This window comes from Phascolarctos cinereus, unplaced genomic scaffold (assembly GCF_003287225.1).
Source record: "Phascolarctos cinereus isolate Bilbo 61053 unplaced genomic scaffold, phaCin_HiC Scaffold_3;HRSCAF=262, whole genome shotgun sequence".
Classification (NCBI taxonomy): domain Eukaryota; kingdom Metazoa; phylum Chordata; class Mammalia; order Diprotodontia; family Phascolarctidae; genus Phascolarctos; species Phascolarctos cinereus.
Window position 1 is genome coordinate 177,651,280 of NW_027555736.1, and position 26,664 is coordinate 177,677,943.

The following is a 26,664-nucleotide window of genomic DNA, read 5'->3' on the forward strand; positions in this document are numbered from 1 at the left end:
TTTTAAAAAACTATTTAGTATTTTATTTTCCCTCAGTTACATATAAAAACAATTTTTAACATTCATTTTTAAAACTTTGAGTTCCAAATTCTTTCCCTTCCCTCCTCCCCACCTCACTTCATTGAAAAGGCAAACAATTCATTATAGGTTATACATGTGTAGTAATACAAAAGTCTTCCATAATAGTCAAGAAAGCAGACCAAAAAAAAACTCAAAAAAAAAAATAAAGAAAATTTTTAAAAGTATGCTTCAATCTGCTTTCAGATACCATCAGTTCTTTGGGTAAGGATAGCATTTTTCATCATAAGTCCTTCAAAGCTGTCTTGGATCATGGTATTGCTGAGAATAGCCAAGTCATTCACAGCTGATCATCCTATAATATTGCTGTTACTTTGTACACATTACATTTCGCTTTGTATCAGCTCATATAAGTCTTTCCAGGTTTCTCTGAGAGTATCCTGTTCATCACTTCCTATGGTACAATAGTATTCCATCGTGATCACATACCACAACTTGTTCAGCCATTCCCCTCATGGATGGATATCCCCTCAATTTCTAATTCTTCGCCCCAAGAAAAGGGCTACTATAAATCCTTTTCCTTCAGAAAAGATATCTTGCAGAAGATGGGATTTCATCTAAGTCTTGAAGAAAACTAGGAAAACTAAGAGGTGGGAGAGAGGAGAGAGCAAGCATTCTAGACTTGTTGGAGGTGGGCAGTGCAAAGGCATGATAATAGCTAATAATAATAGCTAACATTTATGTAGCACTTACTATGTGCCAGGCACTGTGATAAGCAGTACACGTATTACCTCATTTGATCCTCACAACATCCCTGGGAGGTAGGTGCTATCATTTCCATTTTACCGATAAGGAAACTGAGATAGTGGTTAAATGACTTGCCCTGGGTCACACAGCCAATAAATGTGTGAGGCCAGATTTAAACTCAGATCTTCCTGATTCCAGGCCCAGCTAAATCAGAGACTATATGGAGAGAAGTAAAATGTAAAAAGACTTGTAAGGGTAGGAAGAGGCCAGATTATGACAATCTTTAATGCCAAACAGAGGAGCTTCTGTTTGAACCTGAAGGTAAGAGGGAGCCAGTAGAGTACAATTGGCAGGGGAGTGGGAAGATGGGAAGGGGAATCTGCGGTGACACAGGCAGACCTAAGCTTTAGGAAGATGATGTTGGCCCCTGAGTGGATGATGGATTGGAGTGGGTTTTGACGTGAGGCAGGGAGACTTATTAGAAAGCCGTTACAGTAGTCTAGATGAAAAGCGATGAGGGCCTGAACTTGAATAATGGCTCTTTGAATCAAAAGCCAAGAAAAAAACCCAATATTTGGCAATGGATTTGACATTTGGCCCAAATGAGAGTGAGGAGAGTGTCAAGGATGACGCCAAAGTTGTGAGCCTTGGTGACTTGGGTGGATGGTGGTGCCCTTGACAGTAATAGGGAAGTTTGGAGGAGGTAAGGGTTTGGGGGGAAAGATGAGTTCTGCTTTGGACGCAGTGAGTTTGAGTTTCCTGCAGGCATAAGACAAGGCTCCTGTCCTCAAAGATCTTGCAGTGTTAACTGTGGAGGAAACATGAGTATGCATGAATAATTATATGGTGTAGGAAGAACGTAGATGAGGGATCTGAAGGCCTTGGACAAGTCAATGTGTTTCCCAGACCTTGGTTTCTCATTTGGAAAATAAGAGGGTGGACTACATGACCTCCAATGCCTGGAGATCCCTTACAGCCCTAAGAGTCTATGGTTCTGTGAAATAAATGAAAAGTGTGTCTTGTTGACTATAAATATAATAGTTAACATTATAATAGAAATGGAGATCTTGTGGGCTATTGAAATCAGAGGGGGCATCATAGAGTAGGTAACACTCGAACTGAGCTCAAAAGGCTAAGCAGAATTTATATATAGGTCCATGAGAAAAAGGGACTTATTTCACAGAGGGTGAAATAACATGAGTAAAAGCATGGAGGTAAGGGTGAGCATGGTTTATGTGAGGAACACTGAAGAAGTTAGCACTTGCAGGGTACAGTTGGAGGAGTACAAGGAAGTAAGATTGGATGGGTAAATAGAGTCAGGTAGTAGGAGCCATTGAAAATTAGCTAGAGGGTCAGCTAGGTGGTACAGTGGATAGAGCACTGGCCCTGAAGTCAGGAGGACCTGAGATCAAATCTGGCCTCAGACACTTGACACTTACTAGCTGTGTGACCCTGGGCAAGTCACTTAACCCCATTGCCTAGCTAAAAAAAAATAGCTAGAGCAGCCTCAGGTACTTGACACTTACTATTGTGTGACCCTGGGCAAGTCACTTAACTTCAATTGCCTTGGCAAAAAAAAAAAAGAAAATTAAAGAAAAAAAAAGAAAATTAGCTAGAGGATCTTGAACGTTAGTAAGAAATAAGGAGAAAAATCATAATGGTAAAAATGGTGTTTTAGGAAGACTAGTCTGACAACCAACAATTAAAGCCCTATTCCAGCGCCTCATTGTAAAATGGAAGTGACTTTGGTTTCTCTAAGACTATGCCTGCAGACCACAAACTCTGGAAAATCAAACCAAACTGGAAAGACTTCCAGGACAAAACCAGTGATGGAGAGGATTTAATTAAGAAGCATAACAGTGGTATGTAGAATGAGTTGAAGGAAGGAGATTAGAGTCCAGGAGACCAGCAAGGAAGCTATTTCAGTAATACAGGCATTACGTGATGGAGGCTTGAACTAGAACAGAAAAAATGAAAAGAAATGACCAAATCTTTGAGATGTTTCTAAAGAAGCAATGGCAGAAGTTGGTGACAAATTGGAGAGAGGGGATGAGGGAAAAAAGCGTGATATATCTGGTCTGGAATGCAGTAAAAGCAGTAATACCACTGACTTAATAAGGTAGTTGGGAAGGTAAGCCTGTCAAATTGGAGAGGGGGTGTGAGGCACAGAGAAAAGCAATAGGTTCAGTTTCAAATAAGTTAAGTTTCAGTTGATGAAAGGACATACAAGTAGGTTCTATAGACATTTAGAAATCTAGAACTGGAGTTCAGAATTTGGGGTATAGATTTGAGAGACATCTTCCAGGAGGAAATAATTGAAGTTAGAATTAATGGGTTCTTCAGAAAAAGAAGTGTGTGTGTGTGATGACTACATAAATATGTGCATGTATGTGGGTATGTGTGTGTGTGTGTATATAAAATATATATATATGTATATATATATATATATGTGTGTGTGTGTGTGTGTGTGTATGTGGGTATGTATATATATGTATATGTGTACGAGTGTGTTTTTGTGTGTGTATGCTTATAGGGGAGAGAGAGAGAGAGAGAGAGAGAGAGAGAGAGCCAGCTAGATGCCATACAGTGGATAGAGTGCTGGGCCTGGAGTAAAAAAGACTTGAGTTCAAATCTGTCTTCAGACACTTACTAACTGTGTGACCCTGGGCAAGTCACTTAAACTCTGTCTACCTCAGTTTCCTCAACTGTAAAATGGAGATAATAGCACCTCCCAGCATTATTGTGAGGATCAAATAAGTTCTTAGCATAGTGCCTAGCATATAGTAGGCCCATAATAAATGCCTATTCAATTCCCACATCAAAAAATATTCAGGAAAAAAAAATTCCATAGTTCCTTATTAGCCTACTTACTTGTCTAACAACCTTTATAGGTCATATAATTTCTGTGTGTGTGTACATACATATGTATATGTACACCCACACATACTTGTATGTGTGTCTGTATATGTGTATGTTTATGTCCGTAATCTTCCTACTGCAGGCAGGTAAGACTTCACTTATTTAATTAGATTGTGATATTGTTGGCACGCAATCAGGAGTTCGAGTCAGATGAAACCTCAAGAGAACACTAATTTAGATCTGGGCAGGCGTGAGGAGATGTCCTTGGATTCTCATTCCATTAAACTAGAGCAGGGTCTGGGACTGTGCAGAAGCAGATAGGGAAAGCAGCTCTTTCCTTCTCATTTGGTGACTTTAATTTCGGCCCCGTATTTCTAAGAAGGTATACAGGAGTGGGGCCTTCTAGGTCCTTGGGTGCAGCCTTTTGACCGAGTCCAAGTTTTATAGAACAAATACTTTTAGTAAGGGGATCTGTTCTGTGAAGTTTGGATTCAGTCAAAGGGCCACATTTGAGAACCTCGAGGGCCACCCCCTGTACTGGCTCTCTAATTGTTCTCTTGCAACTTTCTTTTCCCCTCACCTTTCCTTTCTTTATTGAAGCCCAAAGTGATTGTTATAGAGGAAAAGAGAGACAAGAGGGGGATCTAGTTCAGGTTGAGAAGTGGGATCATTTTGGTCCTATCTTCTCCACTTTGAACTCTAAGTTGGAATATGAGGCTTCTTCCTTTTACGTTGCTAGAATTAACTACATCAGGATACTCAAAACCAGGGGTGTCCTTGCTGCTGAGAAATGGGGCACTTTATTCAATTCATTTATTCATTATAAAAATGATAACACCTCTGACTGAATGGGAAAGTTGGGAAGGTGAGCCAGGTGGAAGAAAGATGATGTGTTCCATTTTGCATATGTTGAGATTCAGGTGAATCTGGAACATCCAAGTAGAGACACCTATAGATATTTGGAAATGCACAAGTTCTGTGCTTGATATGAAAGGGACTGTGCAAATTAATAAGGCATAGTCTCATATTTCCTGGATCTTACTCTCCAGTATGAAATAAGACATGTACACTCTATAACCACATAGTTAAATAATTGAAACACTGTGTTGAATATGTGTGCAAAAAAAAATGCTTGAACAAATGAATGCTATGAGAATCATGAAGAAAAGAAGGATACTAAAAGGGAAAATTTGAGGGAGGAGAGTGAGCTAGATCTAGTGAGCTAGATTTGACCTAGATCTTAAAGGATGAGTGGAATTTCACCAAGCAGAGAGACAGATGGAGCTCAAATAAGGACTTTAGGAAATATCTATCCTCACTCCATTCCCCTTCCTTGGCAGTGGGCAGTGGAAAACCAAAGTAAGACTCCTCCTAAGATCCGACTTCAGAATTTTAGGATTATTTATCTGTATAGCTCTTCCTAGGGCCAGCCTTTGGGTGGAGGTGGAATAGGAGGTTACCTTCATGGCACACCTACATAGTGTGATTTGAGGGCTGGCTGGAAAGCTCTCCTACCTAAAAATATCCCCCCACTCACACACTCTTCCAAATAGCTTTATACCATTTTTGGTACTGGGTGAGGCTGAGCAAGTGAGGCAGGTACGTTTTATAATCAAAAAACAAGGACTTGGTATCTGCTATCATGCATATGTTTTCATAACCAAGGCTTGAAATATTTTTCCAAGGACAAGCTGAGAATCCCCTATGAAGTTGCAGATTTACTCTATAGGGCTAAAAACTTCAGTCTAAAAGCTGTTAACTCAGATAACTCCCTCTGACCTGTTACCTTTCACTCTGCACCTCAGTCTCCCGGTTAGCTTGGGGTGTTATGTCTGCTAGGTGCAGAGTGATTGGTTTTAACAGATCGTGCATTCCAGAGTAAGTCCAGGGACACCCTCCACTTTTACTCCCATGTGGCCTAGAAAAGAAGCGCTGGAAATAGGAGGGAAGTTTGTTCTGTAATTAATCATTTGAAGTTTGAGTATGTTTTAGTTCTCCATGTGATATCACATTGAAAACTATGAAGTGGCTGGTTCTGTGACTGGTATTTTGGGCGCTAGGAAGCTTCCTCAAAGAGGAAAAGAAGGACCTTTGCTTAGGAGGCTGGGAAGAGGAGTTTGGTTGATGTCTTATTCTCACCTCCATGTAACAGGCAAACACACACACACACACACACACACACACACACATACACACACACATATTTTCTCTCTCTCTCTCTCTCTCTCTCTCTCTCTCTCTCTCTCTCTCTCTCTCTCTCTCTCTTTCTCTCTCTCTCAAGTGAGTAACTGATGGTGTTTTCTAAGAGAAAAGGTTCTAAGATTAATTTTCAATTTTCCTACTATCCCAGCATACCCTACGTCACCAACAGAACTGACCCATGAGAGGAAGTTAGGGCCAGGATCAGGCATCAAAGAATATAGGTTTGTCTCAAGCTGAGTGTGGGTTCCTGACTGTCTTCCAAAGATAAATGCGTATTGGCTTATCTATTATTTTTGTACTATCTGTACTTCTCACTCCAGCTACTGAGGGTTATTAGAAGTTATACTTTCTTACATTTCAACAGTATTTTCCAAGCACTTTCATCAGCTGCTCTCCTACTTATTGTCAACATTTCATCATTGTCCATTGTCCAGGTCAAATGTAATGGTTCAGGGGGGGGGGGTTGTTTGTTTGCATATTACTAATAAAGGAGATTGGCTTTATTTACCATATTTTACTGACTTTAACAACCTCAACTACTAGGATACACACACACACACATATATTATATTTTTCCCAAAGGCACAAAGCACAGCATGACTTTACTTACCGCTTTACCAGCTGTCACAATTATTAACCACTAAAAAAAATTTTTATCAAAGGCATAAAGAACAAAATTGGGAGTGCTGCCAGAAGTGGCATGAATTCATGATAAAAAATAATAACCACAATAATAGCATTTATACAGAGCTTTAAGGTTTCCACAGTTCTTCACATTTTTACCTCATTTGATCCTCACAACAACCCTGTGAGATAGATGCTGTTATTATCCCCATTGTGCTGAGGGAAATAAATTGAAGCTGAGTAATTGAGGGTAAGTGCCTTGCCTAGGGTCACACAGTCAATAAGTGTCCAAGGCAGAACTCCAGCTCAGGTCTTTCTGACCTCAGACTCAGCACTCTCTCCATTATGCTACCTTGCTAAAGGAGTATGACCCTAGGGGCCCCTCCTGCTCCTTGCCCCAGGCTAGCTCCCAAATCTCTCCTTGACTCGGCACAGTTATTCTTCCCTATGACCAGAACGAAACATTGCCACTCTTGTAGTGATAATTGAACCTGACATTAAAAATTGCTTCCTAAAATTGCTGCTGGGTATTGACTTTAAGAATGCCAGGAGAACTGTACCACCTCCCTATAAGCTGAGGAAATGCCTCTGTGGCATTGCCCAGGAAAACTATTGCTGCTTCAATTAAATTAAACAAATATTTATTAAGCATCTTTTATCTGCAAGGCACTATGCCTCCATCCTTCTCCTCTAAAAGTGCAAGATACTTAATGCCAAACAAACAAAAAAATCAATGTAGGTTATACTCCTGACCCTCCTAACCAGGAAAATTATTGCCTTTTGGTCAGCCCTGAATTGTCACTGAGGAGCTGAGTGTGTGTATCAAGTGGCACCTACTGCCAAGCCATCAGCTTATCTTCTTGCATCACCTTTGTGATGTCCCTTGCTTTGGATGTTCTGGCCTGACTCTACTTAACTTTCAGGTCATTTGAAGAACAAAAGAATCGATAGACCACTTTTGTAACTTCCCTATACCTTTACCCATCTCCTTTTTTACTTCTTCTCCCAAAGACAAACCAGAGATTTTTAGCAGTATTGGGAGTACCATCACTATTATTTTTGATTCTTTTCCCCCCAGACACTTCCTGCCAAATCATCTGGTTGTCTCCAGTGGGTTGCAGGAGAAGCATGCCTTAGAAGTGTGTAGCAGAGCTTCCTCATGTTGCACCATGCTACTGAGTGCAGGATTGGAGGATAGTGATTTGTTTTTCCCACCTGTGGGGTCTAGAGCCAATGCTAACATAGCAGTCTTTTCTAACTAAAAGCCTCTCCTACCCCTCAAAGCAGCCCAAACTGACAATAAAAAACATTTTTTGCCTGTTCTTTCATTGGTTTTTCAGCATATGTTCTCCACGTATTCAGAAGCAGACTCTAGAATTGGGGGAATTTATTTGTGTGCAGTAAGCCATGAGAGCCAAGTGATAGTGGTTTGGGTCTTTAGCTTTCTTTGTCATTTTTCAGCAGTCTTTGGTTTTTCCCCAGGTAAGCAAGTTTGCCACAGTTTTTAAAGACTCATTGCTGTCCCTGTTGGCTCATGGAATCTGCTTCATCAGTTCCCTTAGACCTCTTTCTTACAGTGGTGAATGATATTAGGTCATCTTTTAAACAGATTCATGTTACAGCTGGTCATATTTCATGCATTTAGCAACTTGCATTTCTTAAGCTGTCTTCCCTATAATTGCCTCTGTCTTCTGTGCCTTTGTCCACCAAAGTTTCCAAAGCCATTAACTTTTAATATCTTGGATGATGACGTATATATGGTCACACAGTGATTAATGTTTCAAAGTCACCCTGTTCTGCAAGGGCCTTTGATGTCATTTTAGCCCTCTAATCCCAGTCCAAACCTAAAACTTACTCTGAATTCCTAGGATCACTTGTTTGATATTGTCTGCATGACTCAGAACAGGTTATTTTATTATCAAATAACAGTTCAGCAACCAGAATATTACCCTAGATTACATCTGTCCCTACTGATAATGTGAATTATTATCAGCATTAGATGAAATGTTCAAATAAATACAACCAAATTATTACCCAAAAAGATGTGCTATGGTAGAAGGAATCCTGGACTGAGAATGACATGACTTCAATTCTAGTACCATCCCTGCCAACGTTTTACTAAGCAACCTTGGACAAGTCATTTTTGCTTCTCTGAACTTCAGTTTCCTCCAGTGTGAAATGAGAAGATTGGGCTAGGTGGTGTCAAAGATTCCTTCTAGCTCAAACAATTGATGAATCTATGAAAACTCAGTTTCAGTATCAGAATGAGTTTGAGCTCTTCAGCCTTGTCTCACTTAAATCCAATTCACTTGCAAGTCAAGATAGCACTTTCCTGCTATCATTGGTCCTCTTCAAGAATGAAGGAAGAACAATAACTGATAAGAGTTTACGATTGTTAGAATCAAAACTGTAGAGCTAGAAGGAACTTCTGAGGCCATCCAGTCCAGTTCTCTCATTTTACAGATGAGGAAACTGAGGTTCAAAAAAAGGTTAAGTGATTTATTTGCTCAAGATCACATTGGTAATAAGTGCCAAAAGTGGGATTTGAGCTCAGGTCCCCTGACTCTGAGGGAGCTAGGAGATGCAGTGAATAGAGTGCTGGCCCTGGAGTCAGGACGAGTTGAGTTCAAATCCAGCCTCAGACACGTACTAGTTGTGTGGCCCGGGGCAAGTCACTTAACCCTGTTTGCCTCGGTTTCATCTGTAAAATGAAGGAATGAGTGGGAGAAGGAAATGGCAAACCACTCCAGTATCTTTGCCAAGAAAATCCCAAAAGGGATCACAAAGAATTGGACATGACAGAAAAACAACTGAACAACAACAGCCCCTTCTGGCTCTGGAGTCACTACTACACTGTCTCAGTTTTCTTCCTATTCTAGAAGTTCTCGGAGTAAAAGATACCAATGGAGGAAGAGAAGGAAGGCAAGGCTAGAAATAAAATAAATCACAGTGAAATATTAAAGAATTACTACCCTTGGGTGAGAAGGGAAGGCGGAACTCTGAATTTTACTGATTTTCCTATTTCTTCTTTTGGCTTATGGCTCTCATAGACCTGACCCTATGGTGGCTTTCTGGTTGGCAGAGACTACTTACAATGCTAGGTTATTTTCTAGGAAGGAACAAGAGTGGGGATTGGTTGAGGAGTCACGGATCAATTTGTGTCTCAGCATTTTGTTTGAGCTCAGACTATGTACTGGGCTCTGTCATTCTAGGGTCAGTTTACTTGTAGTTTCAAGAGACTTTATCTTTTTAACACATTGTTAACTTCCAGTTGTCCCTGAATAACCCTTTTGAGAGAAGCATTGTGTTGGCAGTCACTCTTCCCAAAGAATTAATCCCATCAATTCAGGGATCTTGTAGACTAGTTCCCCTAGTTCCCTAGAGCCATAAGAATGTTCGGTGTTCTAATTCTAGTGACTTTTTAGATACAGAGTGTGATCTAGGGCAGCCCAAATTGTCCTGTCCTTGCATCCCCTCCCTCACATATACACACAATGTTTCATTCAGTCTTTTCTTCCTCATAGAACATGATCTAACGATACATTAGATGACAACAGAATAATGAATCCATCTGCCTACGTCTAGGGATCTTGCTTAGTCTCTGTTGTATAAATCTAGTCTGGAGTAAGCTGACACCATTTCCTATTAGGAAAGCCCTCACAAAATTGGAGTGAAAAGGCTGTGCCAGCATTGATTTAGTATAGGACCTTCAGGTATGTTCTCTCCCACCCCTACCCCACTCCCCTAACACAGTCAAGAGTAAAGATCTGATTCCCTGTCAAAGAGAGGGGTAGAGCAATCCCAGAGGGAAACTGACTTCTGGGAGGTAAGAGAGTATTTCGTATTTACCTGGAAAAACAAGAATCTTCTGTTTGGCAGACTTTTCCTACCTTCCTGGTCTTCTTATGCTTTATTCCCCACCACATAAGCCAGATATCCCAATCAATTGTTTCTTTATAGTAATAGTACAAAATATATACGCTAGAGAATTAGTTTGACAGGCTCTGCATCTAGCTGCATGTCATAATCCATTTTTTAATCCAATTTGTTTTTCCTGTGTGAATGGCTAGACCAGTATCTGCCATATGACTCTGATTCACTGAGATAGTTTGGGAGTCATCTAGTGCTCAGTAGCAACTAAGTGACATAATTAATAGAACATTTGGCCTGAAATTAGGAAGACGAGTTCAAATCTGGCCTCAGACACTTACTACCTTTATGCTCAGGGCAAATCACTTAGCCTCTCTGAGTCTCGGTTTCTGTAATTATAAAGTGTGTGTGTGTGTGTGTGTGTGTGTGTGTGTGTGTGTGTGTGTGTGTACATATATAAAATCACCTGCCTTCCATGAATATTCCATCTGGCACAAAGTAGGCACTTGACAAAGTTTATTCCCTTCTTTTCCCTCCCTTCCCAATGAAATTAGAATAATGTCATCTATGAATAAGAGCATTTGTAGAATGTGACCGTTAGTAAAAAAAAAAAAAATTAACTTTAGGCAAGACACAGGATGGTAGTATTATAGATTTAGAACTGGAAGGAACTTCTGAGGTCATTGAATCCTACTCCTTTATTTTGTAGATGAAGAAACTTGAGGCCCAGAAAGGGTAAGTGATTTGCCCAGGTTCACACAGTAAGTGTCTGAGGCAGGAAACCCAGGTCTTCCTGACTCCAAATTCAATACTCAATTCACTCCACTAAACTAAACTGCCTGTTATGTTCCACGACGCAAGCCAAAATGTCATTTACCAAAGTATAGCTCCCTTTGAAAAACTTACTTGATGTCAGCATCCAACAGGCTATCTAGCAAAATAATCTCTGTGATCACATATGTCACAAAGGCTTGTATAATTTTGACATGTGCTGAGACACCTAGTCTGAGAAGAGTCTGTGAGTCTGTACTTTATTCAGTGGAGTCAGATGCTTTCTTACAAAGAATTAAGTTATAAACCAGGGAGGTCTTAAAATTCTCTCCTCTTGAAAAAAATAAATCTTCCTATTCCTTTCTCTTGTTTTCATAAAGGATATCCTCAGCAGTACCAATGTGATTCTCGTAAAGATTTTATAGTCATATGATTAATGTCTCTCTTCTAACACTTTCACATTATACCTAATACTGTGCTTAATTTAGTTTCTACACTGGAAGCTGCCTATGCCGATGAAATCAGCTCATTCATTTCTTTGTGTTTATGCTTTGTGTCACTGCTGATTCCTTATGTGGACAGGAGGAGAGAAGGAAGGAAGGAAGGAGGGAAGGAAGGAAGGAACGAACAAATGAACTGGCCAGTTGGGAAACACACTCCTTTCTTTCTTTCCTTCCTTCCTTCTCTTCCCTTGTCCAGATAAGGAATCATACCCTCATCTGCAAGTGTTCTGCCCAAAGAAACACACACACAAAAGATATCTTGGAGTTTACAGGCTAGATTTCTTTTTTAAGGACCATGCCTTAAATCCAAATCACTCTGCTTGTCATCGATTGACCAGCAGTGGGTCCCAGTCCAAGCCTCATTTGGTCATTGTTTGGGCTCTTGATGGCTCAGAGTAAGCGTAAATAGCAGTTGTTTCTGTTTTGGCTGGAAACTCTGAGAGTCTTCCCCTTATAGATTGATTCTTATTTTATTAGGTAAAAGAAACCATTCTTTGCTTCATTTCTAACCTAGCCTTGAGGATGTTGCCTCAGACAAACTGAGACCTGGGAAAGACCTTAGCTTAAAAAAGCCACAGTCTCCCACTGCATCCAGGACCATCCCTAGTCGTCTTGATCTGTATCTTGCCACTGGACTCAGATGGCTCCTAAGGAGAAAGGAAGGCTGGTAACTTTGCACAGCCCTGCCTCACTTAAATCCACTTCACTTGCAAGTCATGACATCACCTTCCCAAAGTCATGGTCCCCTTCAAGAACAAAGGACAAACAACCTCGCTACTACTCTGTGCTCTCCATGAGAGGAAGACTGCATCTAACATAGCACTTATGACAGACAGTGCTTTTCAATCTACCACTAATTTACCCTTCCAACCATATTCCGCGTTTGTCCCTTTCATACACAGTCTACTCATAAAGAACAATGTAGTGTGGCAACTTACATGATTTAACCATCAATAATAATACTAGTAACTTGCATCTGAGGCTTGCAATGCACTTTGTTTAAAGTACCTTATTTGATCCTCATAACCAGCTTCTCAGTTAAGTACTACAGATATTATTCCTGTTTTACAGATGAAGAAACAGAGTGGTTAAGTGACTTACTTCCAGTCAAACAGCTATTAAGTGTCAGAAGTGGAATTTGAACTCAGGTCTCTTTTAAAAGAAATGCCAACAACCCCAAAAGAGCTGCTGCTGGTGGAGTGTACTGCACTGCTAATCTCCATTATTGTTGCTTTACAAATTCTTCAATATTCAGTGTTTCAGAAGTGGTTTAAACTGGGCTCAGTCTTTTTAATATAGTCTTTTATTGAGTGGGGATTGGTGCAGTTATTTCTGCAAATGGAAAAGGTTAGTAAGTGGGAATTTCAAGTTTTGTTACTCTCTAATCATGCCTAGATCTGTGCTGATGTCAAGAGATGCCCAGTTTTCTGCTCAACTTGGCAAATTTTTTTCTGGTTGTCTTATATATCTCTGCTCATATGCAAGTCAGATTCTGTTTCTGTGTCTCTCTCTCCCTCTCTCTCTCTCTCTCTCTCTCTCTCTCTCTCTCACACACACACACACACACACACACACACACACACACACACATTTTATTCACCCCCACACCCACTCTTCATGTAACCAAGGTAGGGTTTCAATTCATTATCATTAACTCCAAACTGTAGACAGAAAGATTGATTTTGATGTGTATTTTGAATGTATTAAATTAGCCTTGCAAATAGCCACTTGCCTCAGGCAAGTGATGATTTATATTGAGCAACTAGTAAAGAATGTGGATTTCCCTTATTTAAGTCCTTGAAGGAAAGGATACATTTTTTTTTAAGTTTGTGGGTTATTTAATTTTTTATGCATGTTTGAAATTTTCTAGTTTCTAAAATTTTCCCCAGAGCTTCAATTTTCAGAATTGTCTCTGATAAGCAGGAAAAGAAGCAGAATCCAATTAACCATACAAAATGCATACTGAGGGTTAAAGAAACTATATGATCTTCAGTTAATAAGAACCTACCACATATTCAGAGACATAGAAGCTTAAAGTTGGAAAGGTCCTTAGAGGTCATAGATGACCTACAACCTTCCAATGAAGAAATTTGATATGGAATTCAGGTTTTGATAAAACATCAACTACTCAGTTAGGAAATGTGGTAGGAGAGTGCTGAACTTTAAAATCTAATTATCCACCTTGAATTTTAACACTGCTAATCATTTGGAAATGATTCCAGAGTTTCCAGGCTCCCAAGAAACTGATTGGATAATGGAGAAACAATTGTTAAAAATGAATTCCTTTGTTTCTGTTTAATATAGTTCTTTCTCCTCTTTTTTTTTGGTCCCTCTTTCTATTCATCTTTTCTCTTCATTCTCTTCGTTTCAGGCTGAAAATGGCCCAGGAAACAGTCAACAAGTTAACAGCAGAAAAGAAGGTGGAGACAAAGAAAATCAATCCCACTGCCAGTCTGGTAATAAGATGCTTTATTCAGTGTAACCAATGTTTTCTTAATACTGAAAAAAAACCCCAAGTGTGAGGTAAACATGAAACTTTTTTAAGTTTACCTTCTTTTCCTTCTCCTCAATTAAAATGAATGCCATTACCAATAAGCTCAACCTGGTCTCTTTAGAATTCTCACACCCTTTTCTCAGTAGATCATGGGAATAGAATCATAATGCTTTATATTTCAATAATACCATGCTTTTGAAGTATCCAAAACACCTTCATATTTGAGGTCTCATTTGTTCACACTGCAGAAAAAGGGTAACCAGTATTCCTATTCAGCAGGTGAGGGAATTGAGATGCTGGAAATTTAAGCGATCTTGCTAAGTCATGAAAACAAGTGTCAAAAGCAAGGCTAAAACCCAGGCCTCCTGTTTCCCAGCACGTTGCTATGTCTCCTGGCTTATGTTGCCTCACTAAAGACAGGGCAAAATTAACATGTGAAGGGCTACACTGAAGTTCAACCCAAATGGAGTAAAAGATCTGCGAGTATAACTCAAGAAACATTTAACTGACCCTCTTCACTAGTAAATAGAAGCAAGTTTTTTAAATGGTGGGTTTTTTTTAAAAAATTAAAGGCTTTACTATCATTTTGTTTAATTGTTTCTCATGACAGCCTTGTAAGGTAGCTCCTCTGAAGTTTGGTACTATTTGTATGTAGGAGCTCAATACATGCTATTTGGTGTTGATAAGAAATAAAGAAACCATGACCCAAAGAATCTGCTTCCATTGGTTGATAGCAGAATGAGTACATGAACCCTTTAAGCTATGTTTCTTTATCTACATGCTTACGTGCCTGGGAATTTCACTTGACTGTTAGATTTCTGGCTTGTGGGTTCATGCCCTAATTTGTGTCCCAAACATCTATTGCTTTTAGTCTCTTCCATTTCCACCTTGTATATATCATTCTCCCTGCTCTCACAGACATATTTCATCCCACTAAGACACCCCATCTTTATTGAGAAGGGGAGATCATCTATTTTGTGGGGTCATTGCATTATTATAATTATAAATTGACCTCAACTAGCCGGATTCCAATTAGAAGGCATAACTTTTTTTTGGTATGGGAAGTATAAGGAAACCTATAAGATAATTCTTCATACAAGTACATAAGTAAAGAGATGGTATTTAAATTTAGATGGGTTTTTTTTTAAGTTGACTGAATTTAGAGTCAGGAGATTTGAGTTTTAATCTTGGTTGTGATATTAACTACCTGTGTGACCTTGAGCAAGTTACTTAAACCCTGACCTTCAGTTTCCTCATCATTAAAATGAGGGAATTGGAATATCTGGCCCTTAAGGACCCTTCCAGCTCTCAACCTATGTTCCTTGATACTGTGATCTCATAGATGACAGGCAGCTCTCTTTGAGGGTCCAAATTATTGTCGATTTCTCAGGGAACTTCCTCTCTCATCTTTCCATAAAAGGCCTGTTGGCCTTTTAAATATTTCTGTCCCACCCTCATGAGCAACACTCATCCCCTTAACATGTTCAATATATATCTATGTTAAACCTACAGAAAGTGTGTGTTCATTTTTCTGTTCTGTTTATACTTGTTTCTATTTATATAAACTAAACAGAGCTATATATGCCATCCATCTAGAGGGGGGGAAAATTAATGGAGAGGAAATATTGGCAGCAACAATTCAAACCGATAAAAGAATATTTACTCATGGTCTTCTGCAGATATTTTCAACCTGGCAACATGAATTTTTCATATTCCCCTAAATGATAAATCACTACTCTCCATAAAGTCCTTGGATAATGCATTTTAAGCAGTCCCTGAAAGATGGAAGGGAACAAAGAGTAGCCTGCTATCCTTTAGAACTTGCTCTGAGACCTGGAGCTGCATGAGGTTAATTCTGCAATAAGTTTTAAAAAAAAATTGGTTGGTGGACTGGATAAGGATTAGGATGACGACAGAACAGTAGGAAAGAGAATGATAAAGAAACACTCATCTCTTTGGCATGTTTCAGACAATTCAACACAGCCTTCTAGACCACATGCTTGTTGTAATTTGAGAACAGATGGAAAATTAGAGAAAGGAATGATAATAAACTCATTTTTTTCTTAAACAACAGAAAGAAAGACTGCGTCAGAAGGAAGCCAGTGTGACCACCAACTGAAAGGAGACATGAAAAGGATGACAGTGGGATTTGATAAGCTTGCATGGTGCTTTACAGGGTGACCGGTGCCCTGGAGAGCACTTGGTAGAAGACGTGGTTACCAACCATTTGCTTTTGTTCTACTTTTCCTGAAATTAGCCAAGGAAAGCTCTCCAGATCTTTGCAAAGCAAGACCCTCAAGAAGCCAGAGGAACGAGAAGCTGTTTACAGGAACAGTAGAAAGAATTCTGGTAACTACACCTTGGGGGTATCCAAAGGGATCCCCTCTGCTAAGTGACTAATGGATGCACTGTGTCTATTCAAGGCTTATTGACCAGAGCATGATATATATATGTTGCAACAGATGAAGGAGGGAGCTGTTAACAACACATCTGCCCTATAAGATCATTCTTAAGCCTTGGTCTTCACTCGCTGCTGCTTTGATGATTGACCCTACTTTAATCATGTTGGAAAGAACATGCATCCTTCTCAGAAGGGTTAAAGATTTCTATATATAAATATACCCTGTATTTTATTATTTTACTACAACTATTTTTAGAGACCCAAGACTTTGTAAATATCCCAGGTTAAAAGGTCGTTTTGCACACCAGTGGGGAGGGGAAGAAGTAGCCATAAACTCCATTCTCCTAGGAGAATGTCTAATGACTCCAGGTAGTTGGCCTGCACTAATTCCCTTGTTTCAGTGTGATGACTGTTTGGTGTTCTTCCCTCTGGGTCTAGGTATGCAGGAATCCTGCATACTCAACTCCCAGAAGACAAAAAAAAATTTACCAGAACAGCTTGAGGATCAAATTCATTGCTTGTCCAGAAGAGAAAAAGTGGCAAGTACATTTTACATTTCAGACTGGTGTTTGATTATGGATGCCACAGAACAGCCTGACATGAATGGTGTAGTCCCCAAGTAAGATTTTGCTGCCAGAACAGTTTAATTAGGGAGTCCCTGGGTTCCTTCTTGCTCCTGTATCAAAAGAGATCAGGAGTCAGATGAGAAAACTTTCTCACTAACAAGTGATGTTTGTGGCAGATAGAGGTCCTCAGCATGGAAATAAATGAGCATAGGGGAAAGATCTTCCCGTCCAAAAGAAAAAAATGGATAAGTAGGCTACTCTTGTTTTGTTTTGTTTTATGAACCTGAGAAACTAAGAGTAGCTACTGGGACATGAGTCATGATGATACGGTTGTGAGCCCAGGGAAAACCCATCACGGACCCTTCCCCTGACCTGACGACCGTTACTCCCCTTGTTTGCCCTTTGGTTCTCAGGTAGAAAGCATGGGACAGGGAGGAAAGTAAAGAGAGGTTTTAGGTGATGTTTTTGAAGACAGTAAAGCTTCCTCTGCTGATCAGTAGGGGACCATCTAGAAGCAAGAAATACCCCGTGAGTGCCTTTTCCCTCCCTACTGCCTCTGATATCCATCGCCCTTCTCCTCAGGCTCCTAGACCATTCCTCCTTGTCAGGTCCCTGAGTCTCTCTCCATTGTGTGGTCCCCACCAACCTGCCAGTCAGCAATCCTTTCAGGAATTGTTGCGAATAGAAGCATCTAATAAAAATACCACCTCATCCTTAACACAGTTTTTATCTCTAAGGAGTTTTTAAAAATGCATGATGAAGGTCAAATCAAAGCATAGGAAGCATACTCACACAGGTGCTAATTGTTTTCTTTACGCTGCCAGAAAAAAAAAAAAGGAAAATGATTAGCTTTTTGTACTCCCAAATAAAGTGCTAGGACAATCAAGGTAAAACATCTATGCAGAACTATGAAGGATTTACTAGATCTCTTAGTTAAAGAGACTTCTATCACTGAGTTCTTATGTTTCCTATTCTGTCTCATTCAGATGTGATGAGATCTCTGGGAATTTATCAACTAATAAATTTGATGGTAGTGACCCTTTTAAAACAAAGGTCATCCAGTACTGTCGGGAGTTCCTCCTGGTATTTACACGTGGAAGAAGAGTGTCCATTTAGCCCTATTCAACCTAGATCAGTGTAAATTTTAACTTGATGAGAGGATTGCAGAAGGGAAATCACTATACAGTTAGACTTACTCTGCTATTGCCAGAGAGATTCCCTGGACCAAGAAGTAGAATATTGAAAAGAACAAATGCTTTAAGGCAATTAGGATTGCCATATTCCCCCCAAAAAGAACATCTTCTCAAACAGCTAAAGGCTAGAGAGGGAGAGCAAGCAAGTAGCTGAACAGACAGTTAGGCAAATGAAGCCCAAGTTACTGGCAGTCCTACCTTTATCTTGGTTGAAGCAATAGAACTTGAGAGTAAAAGAAAAAAAATTACTGAAAGAGTGAGAGGCTTTTGCCTTCATCCTGCTGCCACTGATAAAACCTGATGGACTGGTCACCTCCAGCCAAATGTAGCACATTATATTAATACTTCATACTACTGTTGCCCCTGTCTCTATTACCCTTCCCCAGTTTGTCAGTGTATTCACCATTGAAAAGAGGCCTCAGGTTAAAAGGAGCCCCAACTATTCCTCCCAAGAAGCACAGACTGAAGCCCTAGTTGATAGTCTACAAATGTCAGCTGCTAGACCCTTCTAAATGAGCACACCTTAACACAAGATTGGAGAGGAGGTACAGTAAGGTTCCTAAGATGTCTGTCATAGAGCTACTTTGGATTTGCCTGAAGCCCAGAGATCAATAGATGAGTTTATGATCAAAGATGTAGACGTATAAGCCATTGTGAGAGCTAGGTGTAGTAAAAACCAAATCTACGATTGATGGATATGTTTGTGTATGTGTGCATGTGACTACCCCAAAGTGAGGAAGAATAAGGGGAAACTCATCCAGAACACGGGACATTTCCGAAGAGGAGGGGAGCTATTGCAGCTGCTGAATTCCCTACTCACTTTTCAGTGGAAATGCCCATATACTTCTAAGGGAAGGAGTTGCTAACAACAGCATATCTTCCTATCCCTCAAAAAAAAATATATATATATACATATATACATATACATATATATATATATATATACACATATACATATACATATATATATATACACACTTCAGCTGCGTATGGAGTAGGCAGGGAACTGGGTTCATGGTATCCAACTCTCCCTCAACCCAGTAGAAAGGGCAAATTGTTAGTAACTACCATCACCTGACCAACCAGATCCAGAATCCAAAACTAGATCAAATGGTCAAATGTGACCATCCACTTAAGTACTCGTAAGGTAACAGCTTCTGAGCATGTCCCCCCCTTACCCAAGGAGCATGCTAATATCCTTGTAGCCAGTTTCTTGGTGCCATAAATCCCAAGTCTGCATGTTTACTGAAGTCCAGATTCTTACAAAAACTGATTGCAATAAGCATTGATTGCTGGACATGTATATGATGCTTACATATGTTATTGCCTATCCAGGTACAAAGGCAAGAAAGCCATAACAGGCCACAGAATAACCTGTATCATATTATAAAGAATATTAGAAGGTGGGCTCTCTCTTGCATACAGACTTCTAATCCAAGTTGGAAAGGAAAGAGGAAAAGCCAAGTGTGGGTAAATAAGAATGGAAATATGAGTGCTAGATGGCATTTCACAGCCTAGCATCTCAATACCTGGTGACAAAACATGGGAAGAAAATGGTCAATCATGACAATCATCTCGTGCAACAAGAAGGTGCCTTTTAAGCAACTGAGCCCTGTTTATAGGAAGTGCCTTCAGAGACCCATAGCAACTTGCTAGGGCACCCAAGGCAAGGGAAAACATGAAATCTGGAAAATAACAGAGGGAAATCCTGCATTTTTCCAACTGAAATGGATTCTATCTTAGAGTTAGCAAAGGGAATGAACACATGATTTTTCAATGAATATACAGAAATCACTGCAGGTCTGGGGTTGAACTAGGTGATCTTTAAGACCATTTCTAGCTTTCATGGTCTCTATGGAGTCCCTTCAGTGAGGTAACCACTTTCACATTAAAATCTCAAAGCCTACTACTGAGAAAATTGGAGAAAGTGCACTTATTAGGAGAAAAAATTGATATATGGGGGACTGTGAATGACTTTAAAACTTTAATGATATTGATGGAATGGTCACTGTTATTTTCCCAAGGACCAGTTGTAGATGAAATAGGAGAGCTACAGGTATACTCGAATAACAGTTTGCCTGTGAGTTACAAATCTCACCATAGATTTTGCATCCTGTTCTCAGGCAGTTTTCGACATAATTTTATTATTGCTTCTCTAGATGTTTCCATTACTTGCTTTCTCCCACTATTGTTCCCAACCTTGATGGTTTATAATATAAAAGTATACAACAGAAAGAAAATATAAATCTTAGGTCATACAAAGGTAGGGCAAACTCCAGGATTCTACTTGGAATAAAGGAAGCAGGACACCAAAGGACTTGGTTATTACACAGGATGTGTACCCACCATCAACCCTGAATCATAAACAGTGGGTAGAAAGCAAATCCCTATTGTAAGATATGTGAGATCTCATCTTGTATAAGCAATGAATTTAAACAGTTGTGATTACCTGATGATTCTGAGCAGAGTAGTCCCCAACCCCTGTTTGAAGCATCTATATAAGTAAACATGAACTGTTTGTAGTCTAGATGTGAATACTTAGGATGGTGGAAGCCAATTCCATTTGAAAAGTCTATATACAGGGCCAAACAACATATTATGATGCAAAAAGCCATGGACTGAGTTTGAGACCTTGCTCTGCTATTAATTGTTATGTGACATTGAACAAAGCAACCTTCCTAGACTTCACTTTCTCCATCATCAAGACAAAAGAGTTGGACTACTTAAATGTCCACTCTACTCCCAAATGCTATAATACCAAGACAAAGAGGTAGAACAAATCTCTTTTAAATTGATACCATTCAGCACTCCAAAGAAAATCTCAAGATCAAGTCCTGAACTTTGTCTTAAATTTGTTGGAACACAAAATTACTTCAAACTCCTCTTAATGGATAGTGAGGTCAACTTTAAGTTTGTATTATTGGACTAATGTTGTTATAATTGAAGTGTGGCATTGGCAAGAGAATAAGAAAAGAGCAAGATGTATCCCCGAAGTCATTGTAAGTTTTTGTATTTGTCAAAAATTTCATGATCATTCATCCAAATAGAGTGGTGTTTCTTTTCCCATGTCCTCTTCTCTGTCATGTTGGTTTGTAATAAGCCTTTCATTTTCATTTTCAGCACTTGCAGGCTTGACTCTACTTTTAATGGAATGTTGTCAACAGTTAGTGATTGTTTAGCACAGAATTTGGTGCTAGAGCCTTTGTTATGCAAAAAATAGTATGGTCAATAAAGACACTAAGTAACATTTAAAGTGAACAGACTCCCTCAAGATTAGACTAGAATTTCTTCCTTAGGTAGTGGTTCCATTTTGATTATTTAATTGGCCTACATCCTAACTATGGCTACTCAGGAGTGGCTTGCAAAAGTGTGGAATATCCAGAGGGCATGGACCCCATACACATTATAAAGTCCAATGATCGTGCTTCAAACATCCGTCAGTTGACCTTTTGAAACCCTGATGTAGTAGGAGAATGGGATGAGACAGTGAATGTAAGAAACCAAACTACTGATTTCATTCCCTTTACTTCTTGGTCATAATAAGAAACTTGCCCCTACCCTATCCCAAAGAGCCCCTGGGGTTGACATGCATGTGAAATAAGTCCCATATGGTCAAACTAATCTGGAGTTCAACACACGTGGCCAGTTTGAGTCTTTTCAAAATGCAAAATAACCAAAGTTGTTGTTGGATAGCTTTCCACTTTCAAGCCACATGGAGAAATAATTCCATCTGCTTAGAAACCTCCCTCAGCATTGGCCAAGAATTGCACATGAAGAAAAAGCACCTTCAAAAATGGGAGCCAATAAATATTTGATCATCCTTTTTTATCAATGTAACATGATATTTGCAATTCCATCAATTTGCAATTGATTTCAGGCATAGTCACTCTGAGTGACAGGGAGGCAAGTTCTTCTTGTTATTGGGCAATGACGCAAATGTATTTCTATACAGCCTGTTAGCTGTTGACACTTTGTTTGAGGCACTGAATTCCTATTTCACAATTTTTATTTCCCTCCCAAGAAGCAGTCAAAAGTCTCACATTCTCTAGATTAACGCCTTACTGGAAGTTACCAAATTTAAGATGCTCTTAATATGTCAGACTTGAAGCCAATTTAGTAGGCTTATTTTTTTTTTTGCTTAAGATTCCTGATCAACACTATGATGTGAATTTATCAAAGACATGTAGAGCATTAAAATTTTTATGAAAATGAAGCAGTAGAAATGCAAGTGAGATCAAGCCAACCGGAGATGTTTCATACTCATCCAAACCAGGGGGGAAGCTTTCTTTTTCCAAGAGTTGTGCAGGATCGGTAACCAATGGAGAAGACGGTGAAAAATCCCACACTTCACTTCTTCTCAAAGGTGAACTTCACCTGGCTTATCACTTTTGTTATCTTCCTCCTCACCTCAAGGTTTGTCTCCTTGTCCTCCCATAAACTGCCTCCCGAACCTATAGCAAATAACTGGCTTGACTGACTCTTTGTTGACCTACCTCAAAGATTTTTTTTTCTCCTACTTCTTATTCTCTAGAATATGTTCTCAGAGAACTTACTCTGGTGTTTTATAGTCCACTTCTGTCCTGAGTATAAACTGACTTAGGATTGAATTGCACATTTTATCTTAGAAGCATTTGTTAAAGAATATTTTCTGCATTCAATGTGCTGGGAAAGGTAGCAGAATTGATTTCAGTTCTTAGACAAAGTGATAGATGAATCTGCCCATTTATCTTGCCACACCACCTTCCCATAAAATGTCCTATTTCCTATCTTCTCCAAAATGCTAAGAATGCTTGTATCTGTCCTTTGATCTTAGCCTGATCAAAATATTTCTGTAGGCTATTTTTTTATGCATTGGGTGAAACTTGATACAAGTGTGCTAGTAAAATGTCAGTGAATCTACAGTTTCTAGCTAGCTTTCCCCTGAGGAATTTGGCAACCTTTAGTATAAGATTAATATATTCCTCCTCATGTGAGCCATCACCTATGCTGAGAAATAACTCTCATAATCCTCCTACCTTTATAAAAACTGGGGTACTGTCACCCTGAAGAAGGGGAATACCTAAATATAAAGTAAGCATTTCTTCAAGATTAGAACATGCATTGCCAATACATTGTTGTATACTTAGCATATCAAGCATGGAATCATGAAAATATTTTCAGGAATGTACGAATAGGAATTGTCAACAGCCCTGGCAAAGTTCAACATACTTTCCTCTGTTCTCACTGAAATTTTCCCTTCTATTAGCATCTCATGGACTATAAGCATTTTTATCTATTCAACTGCCTGCTTTCATTTTCCAGGTTCAACTTTCCGAAACAAAAAGGTGATTCCTGCAAATAATTGGGCATAGGGAAATGTCTCTGAGTGGATATATATAAGCCTCTGTAAAGACATTGATCAGATATACATAGTACCTATCTTCTCCACTATTTGGTCTTCATTCCATTCAGAGCTATAGAATGAAGATGGGTAACAAAGTTTTATGGGTACTTTCTCCTTTCCATTGAGAGACTAAAAGTTCTACCAAAATCTTTATATGTAAGACCAGTTTGGGGAGAGCATGAATAGTTCAATTTTTAATCCTTCATTTCTGACATATGTAGAGTTGCTACCTTGCTTTTTGTCTGCTTTTCAAAACATGGCCACCTCCTGATTATGACGTGCCTAAACCAAAAGTTTCCATTTCTCCTTCTTGTAGCACTTTAATAGGCATTTTTCTTGAACTGTCTTCACTGGCCCAATGCAATGTAGGTTTGACTCTACTTCCTTGTACAAAATGAATGGATAGATGTCATTGCACCTTCCTTGCAGGCATTATAATTCTCTCTGTCAGCAGTTTCCCAAGGCATAAATAATGCGATCCTCACATAGAAGCTTCATTTAAAAATCGTGATAAGTATTCAGTAAAACTCACCAATCTGAAATATGCTTCCAAGAAGAGAAAGAATAGTTTTTTAGTTAGATTTTTTTTTCCAGGAATGTTCTAAGAAAAAAAAATGACAATTAATGCTCAATTTCTCTTTTTTGACTTGGGTTTCAGTATGAATACCAAGTCAACAATGGGGATCAGGTTGTCTCCAAATTTACTCCGAGGGGCCTATGCCTTAGCCAGGAAAATAAGCACTGCTCTATATGCCCAGGACCTCAATGAAATCAGGGATAGGTTCTAATGGAAATCAGGAGGTGCACCTGAAAAGATGGAATAATCTTGGCCTCTCATATCTGTCTTTCTGTGTTTCGTTTTCATGGGATCCCGTATCTGAGGAATCAAATGCTTTGTTCTAGCCAGATGCTATCTTTTCTTAGCTGGGAACTGGGAGATGGCGCACGGCAGAAAGAGGATGGGAAGAGATAGGAAGTAGAGCATATGGAAAATTGGATACAGAGCAAACACAGATTTTTCAGACCAATAAACTTTTAGTGGCCCCATGGTTTTTGTACATTCTCTGCAAAGAGTAAGATGTGATTTCTGATGAGTGAGATCTCTGCAGTGAGATGTAGTGTGCAAACTTCTGTGTGAGAGTTCAGTAAGCCTTTGGTGGGAGCCAAAGAGTGCCCTGAATACCCCATTGTCCTTGGTGTTGATCACTTGCTGGAAATGTGCTGAAATGGCAGATGTCACAATGAAACTGGCCTATGTTTGCTTTGATTAGTCAGTTAAAGGTACATGTTTACTGGTCCGGTTCCAGTTTCTCTGATCATCTCCCACTGAATTTCCAAGACTCCTTTGGTCATTGGCAGGTTGCTTCATTTTGCTTCTTCCCTTTTGAGGTTTCTCCCACCGTCACCCTTCCCCTTGTACTTCACAGCTGTTATTTCTTTACTATTACAATCTCTCTAGGCCTCGGCTCTTTCCATCTCTTCCTATCATAAATAACTTTCCCCTTCATTCTCTGCTTCATCCCCACGCTTCCTGCACTTCAGTTCCAATTCCTTCTCCCTCTTGACAACACCTTTCATGCCAAAGGATGCCCACAGGACAGTTATTGACCTAGCCAATTCTACATTGTTGTACCTCTTGGTAGGGTTATTGTTGCCTCAACACTTCAGAGACCTGCTTACACTAAACATGCCTTCAAACACACAGAGAATCAGGAAAACAAATGGGGGAAAACTTTATTGGTCTGACTTTTTCTTTTTTATTTTTGACCTGGCTTTAAAAATAAAGCAAAATAAATAAAGATTTGCTTTATTTTAATGGGAGATTAATCTATTCCAGGACTACTTGGCTTTCATTTGGGTTAGAAATGAATTTTAGTAGAAGTTATGGCACAGTTTGGGTAAGAGGAGGAATAGTTATTTGAAAAATCAAACTTACGTGATCTTAAGTAGTTAAAAACTTAATAAGTTAATTGGATTCAGGTACATTTCCTTTAAAATATTAAATGTATATGTATTTCTAACCTATATTTGCACATTTAATTTTGTAAAAGCTAAGAAATGATTATGAGTTGGATTTGTAAACATCCTTTACAACCAAATGAAGTATTTATTTTTAAAAAGAAAGGGTGAAGGAATTATTGTTGGTTTGTATATAATGAAAATATAGATATATATTTTCCTCCTTGACACTGCTATTCACCATATTAAGTGTATTTTTGTATGTAAAATATATTGGTTAGATGTTATAGATTGTCTACTCAAAGAATTCAATCTCCAATGTAGCTATTATTTATCCTGTGTTATTCATACTATTAATGTTTTAGCCTTCTTTCAATTTGTTTTAAGAGATAGAACCTATTTTTTTTTAATTTGCAGAGAACTACGTTGATGGCTTAGAGATGTAAATTTCTTAAGGTTATTTTAATAAATGTTTTCATGTGTTCCAGGTGTGTAGTACAAATTCATTCTCTATTTTCACTTAAAATAGTAGCTTACAAATCTGGGCAACTTTTTCATTCGTTTCTTAAGCTCATTATTGCCACAACCTCCTGTTTACTACCTAAGTGAATCTGAAAAAGTTCACCATTTCCATTTTTCTTTCCATCTTACACATTTTTCTTAAGAATCTACATCTTTGCCTTCTGTATTCTAACTCTACCCACAAATGGTCTTCTTGTAGCTGCAGTCAAGATTAAGCACTAACTGAGCCCCACCATTCATTTTTTTTCTAAATTGGACTACCTTAAAGGCAGCCTCTATCCTGAATAATAAAATGGCAGGAGAAACAGGAGTTGGAGACTCAAAAGTTCATGCATGTAGGAACAGGAGGAAATGTATATGTTGTGACAAAACAAAAAGAAAATTATGTTCAAACTCTGCAATAAAGGCATGCATTGGGTTAATTTGATAAGCAGTAAGCTATAAAATTCAACAAAAGTGTAGTTGGCAAATCTAATATGCATAGCAAAACATATCCCACTGTGTTTAAAGGTAACTCAATAAATTAACACCTAATTACCACTGGAGAAGAAT

The 26,664-nt window shown here is 39.0% G+C and overlaps 1 protein-coding gene across 1 annotated transcript in view; it reads left to right on the top strand.

Annotated features, from left to right (window-relative positions):
* The window catches only part of LOC110214783 (formin), a 356,877-nt gene extending 330,800 nt beyond the window's left edge, over nt 1–26,077 (top strand). Inside the window, 2 exon segments of the mRNA XM_020995886.2 lie at nt 13,966–14,050; nt 16,163–26,077. Coding sequence (XP_020851545.2) covers nt 13,966–14,050; nt 16,163–16,207 — 130 coding nt within the window. The 3' untranslated portion in view covers nt 16,208–26,077.
* The last annotated feature ends 587 nt before the right edge of the window (nt 26,078–26,664 follow it).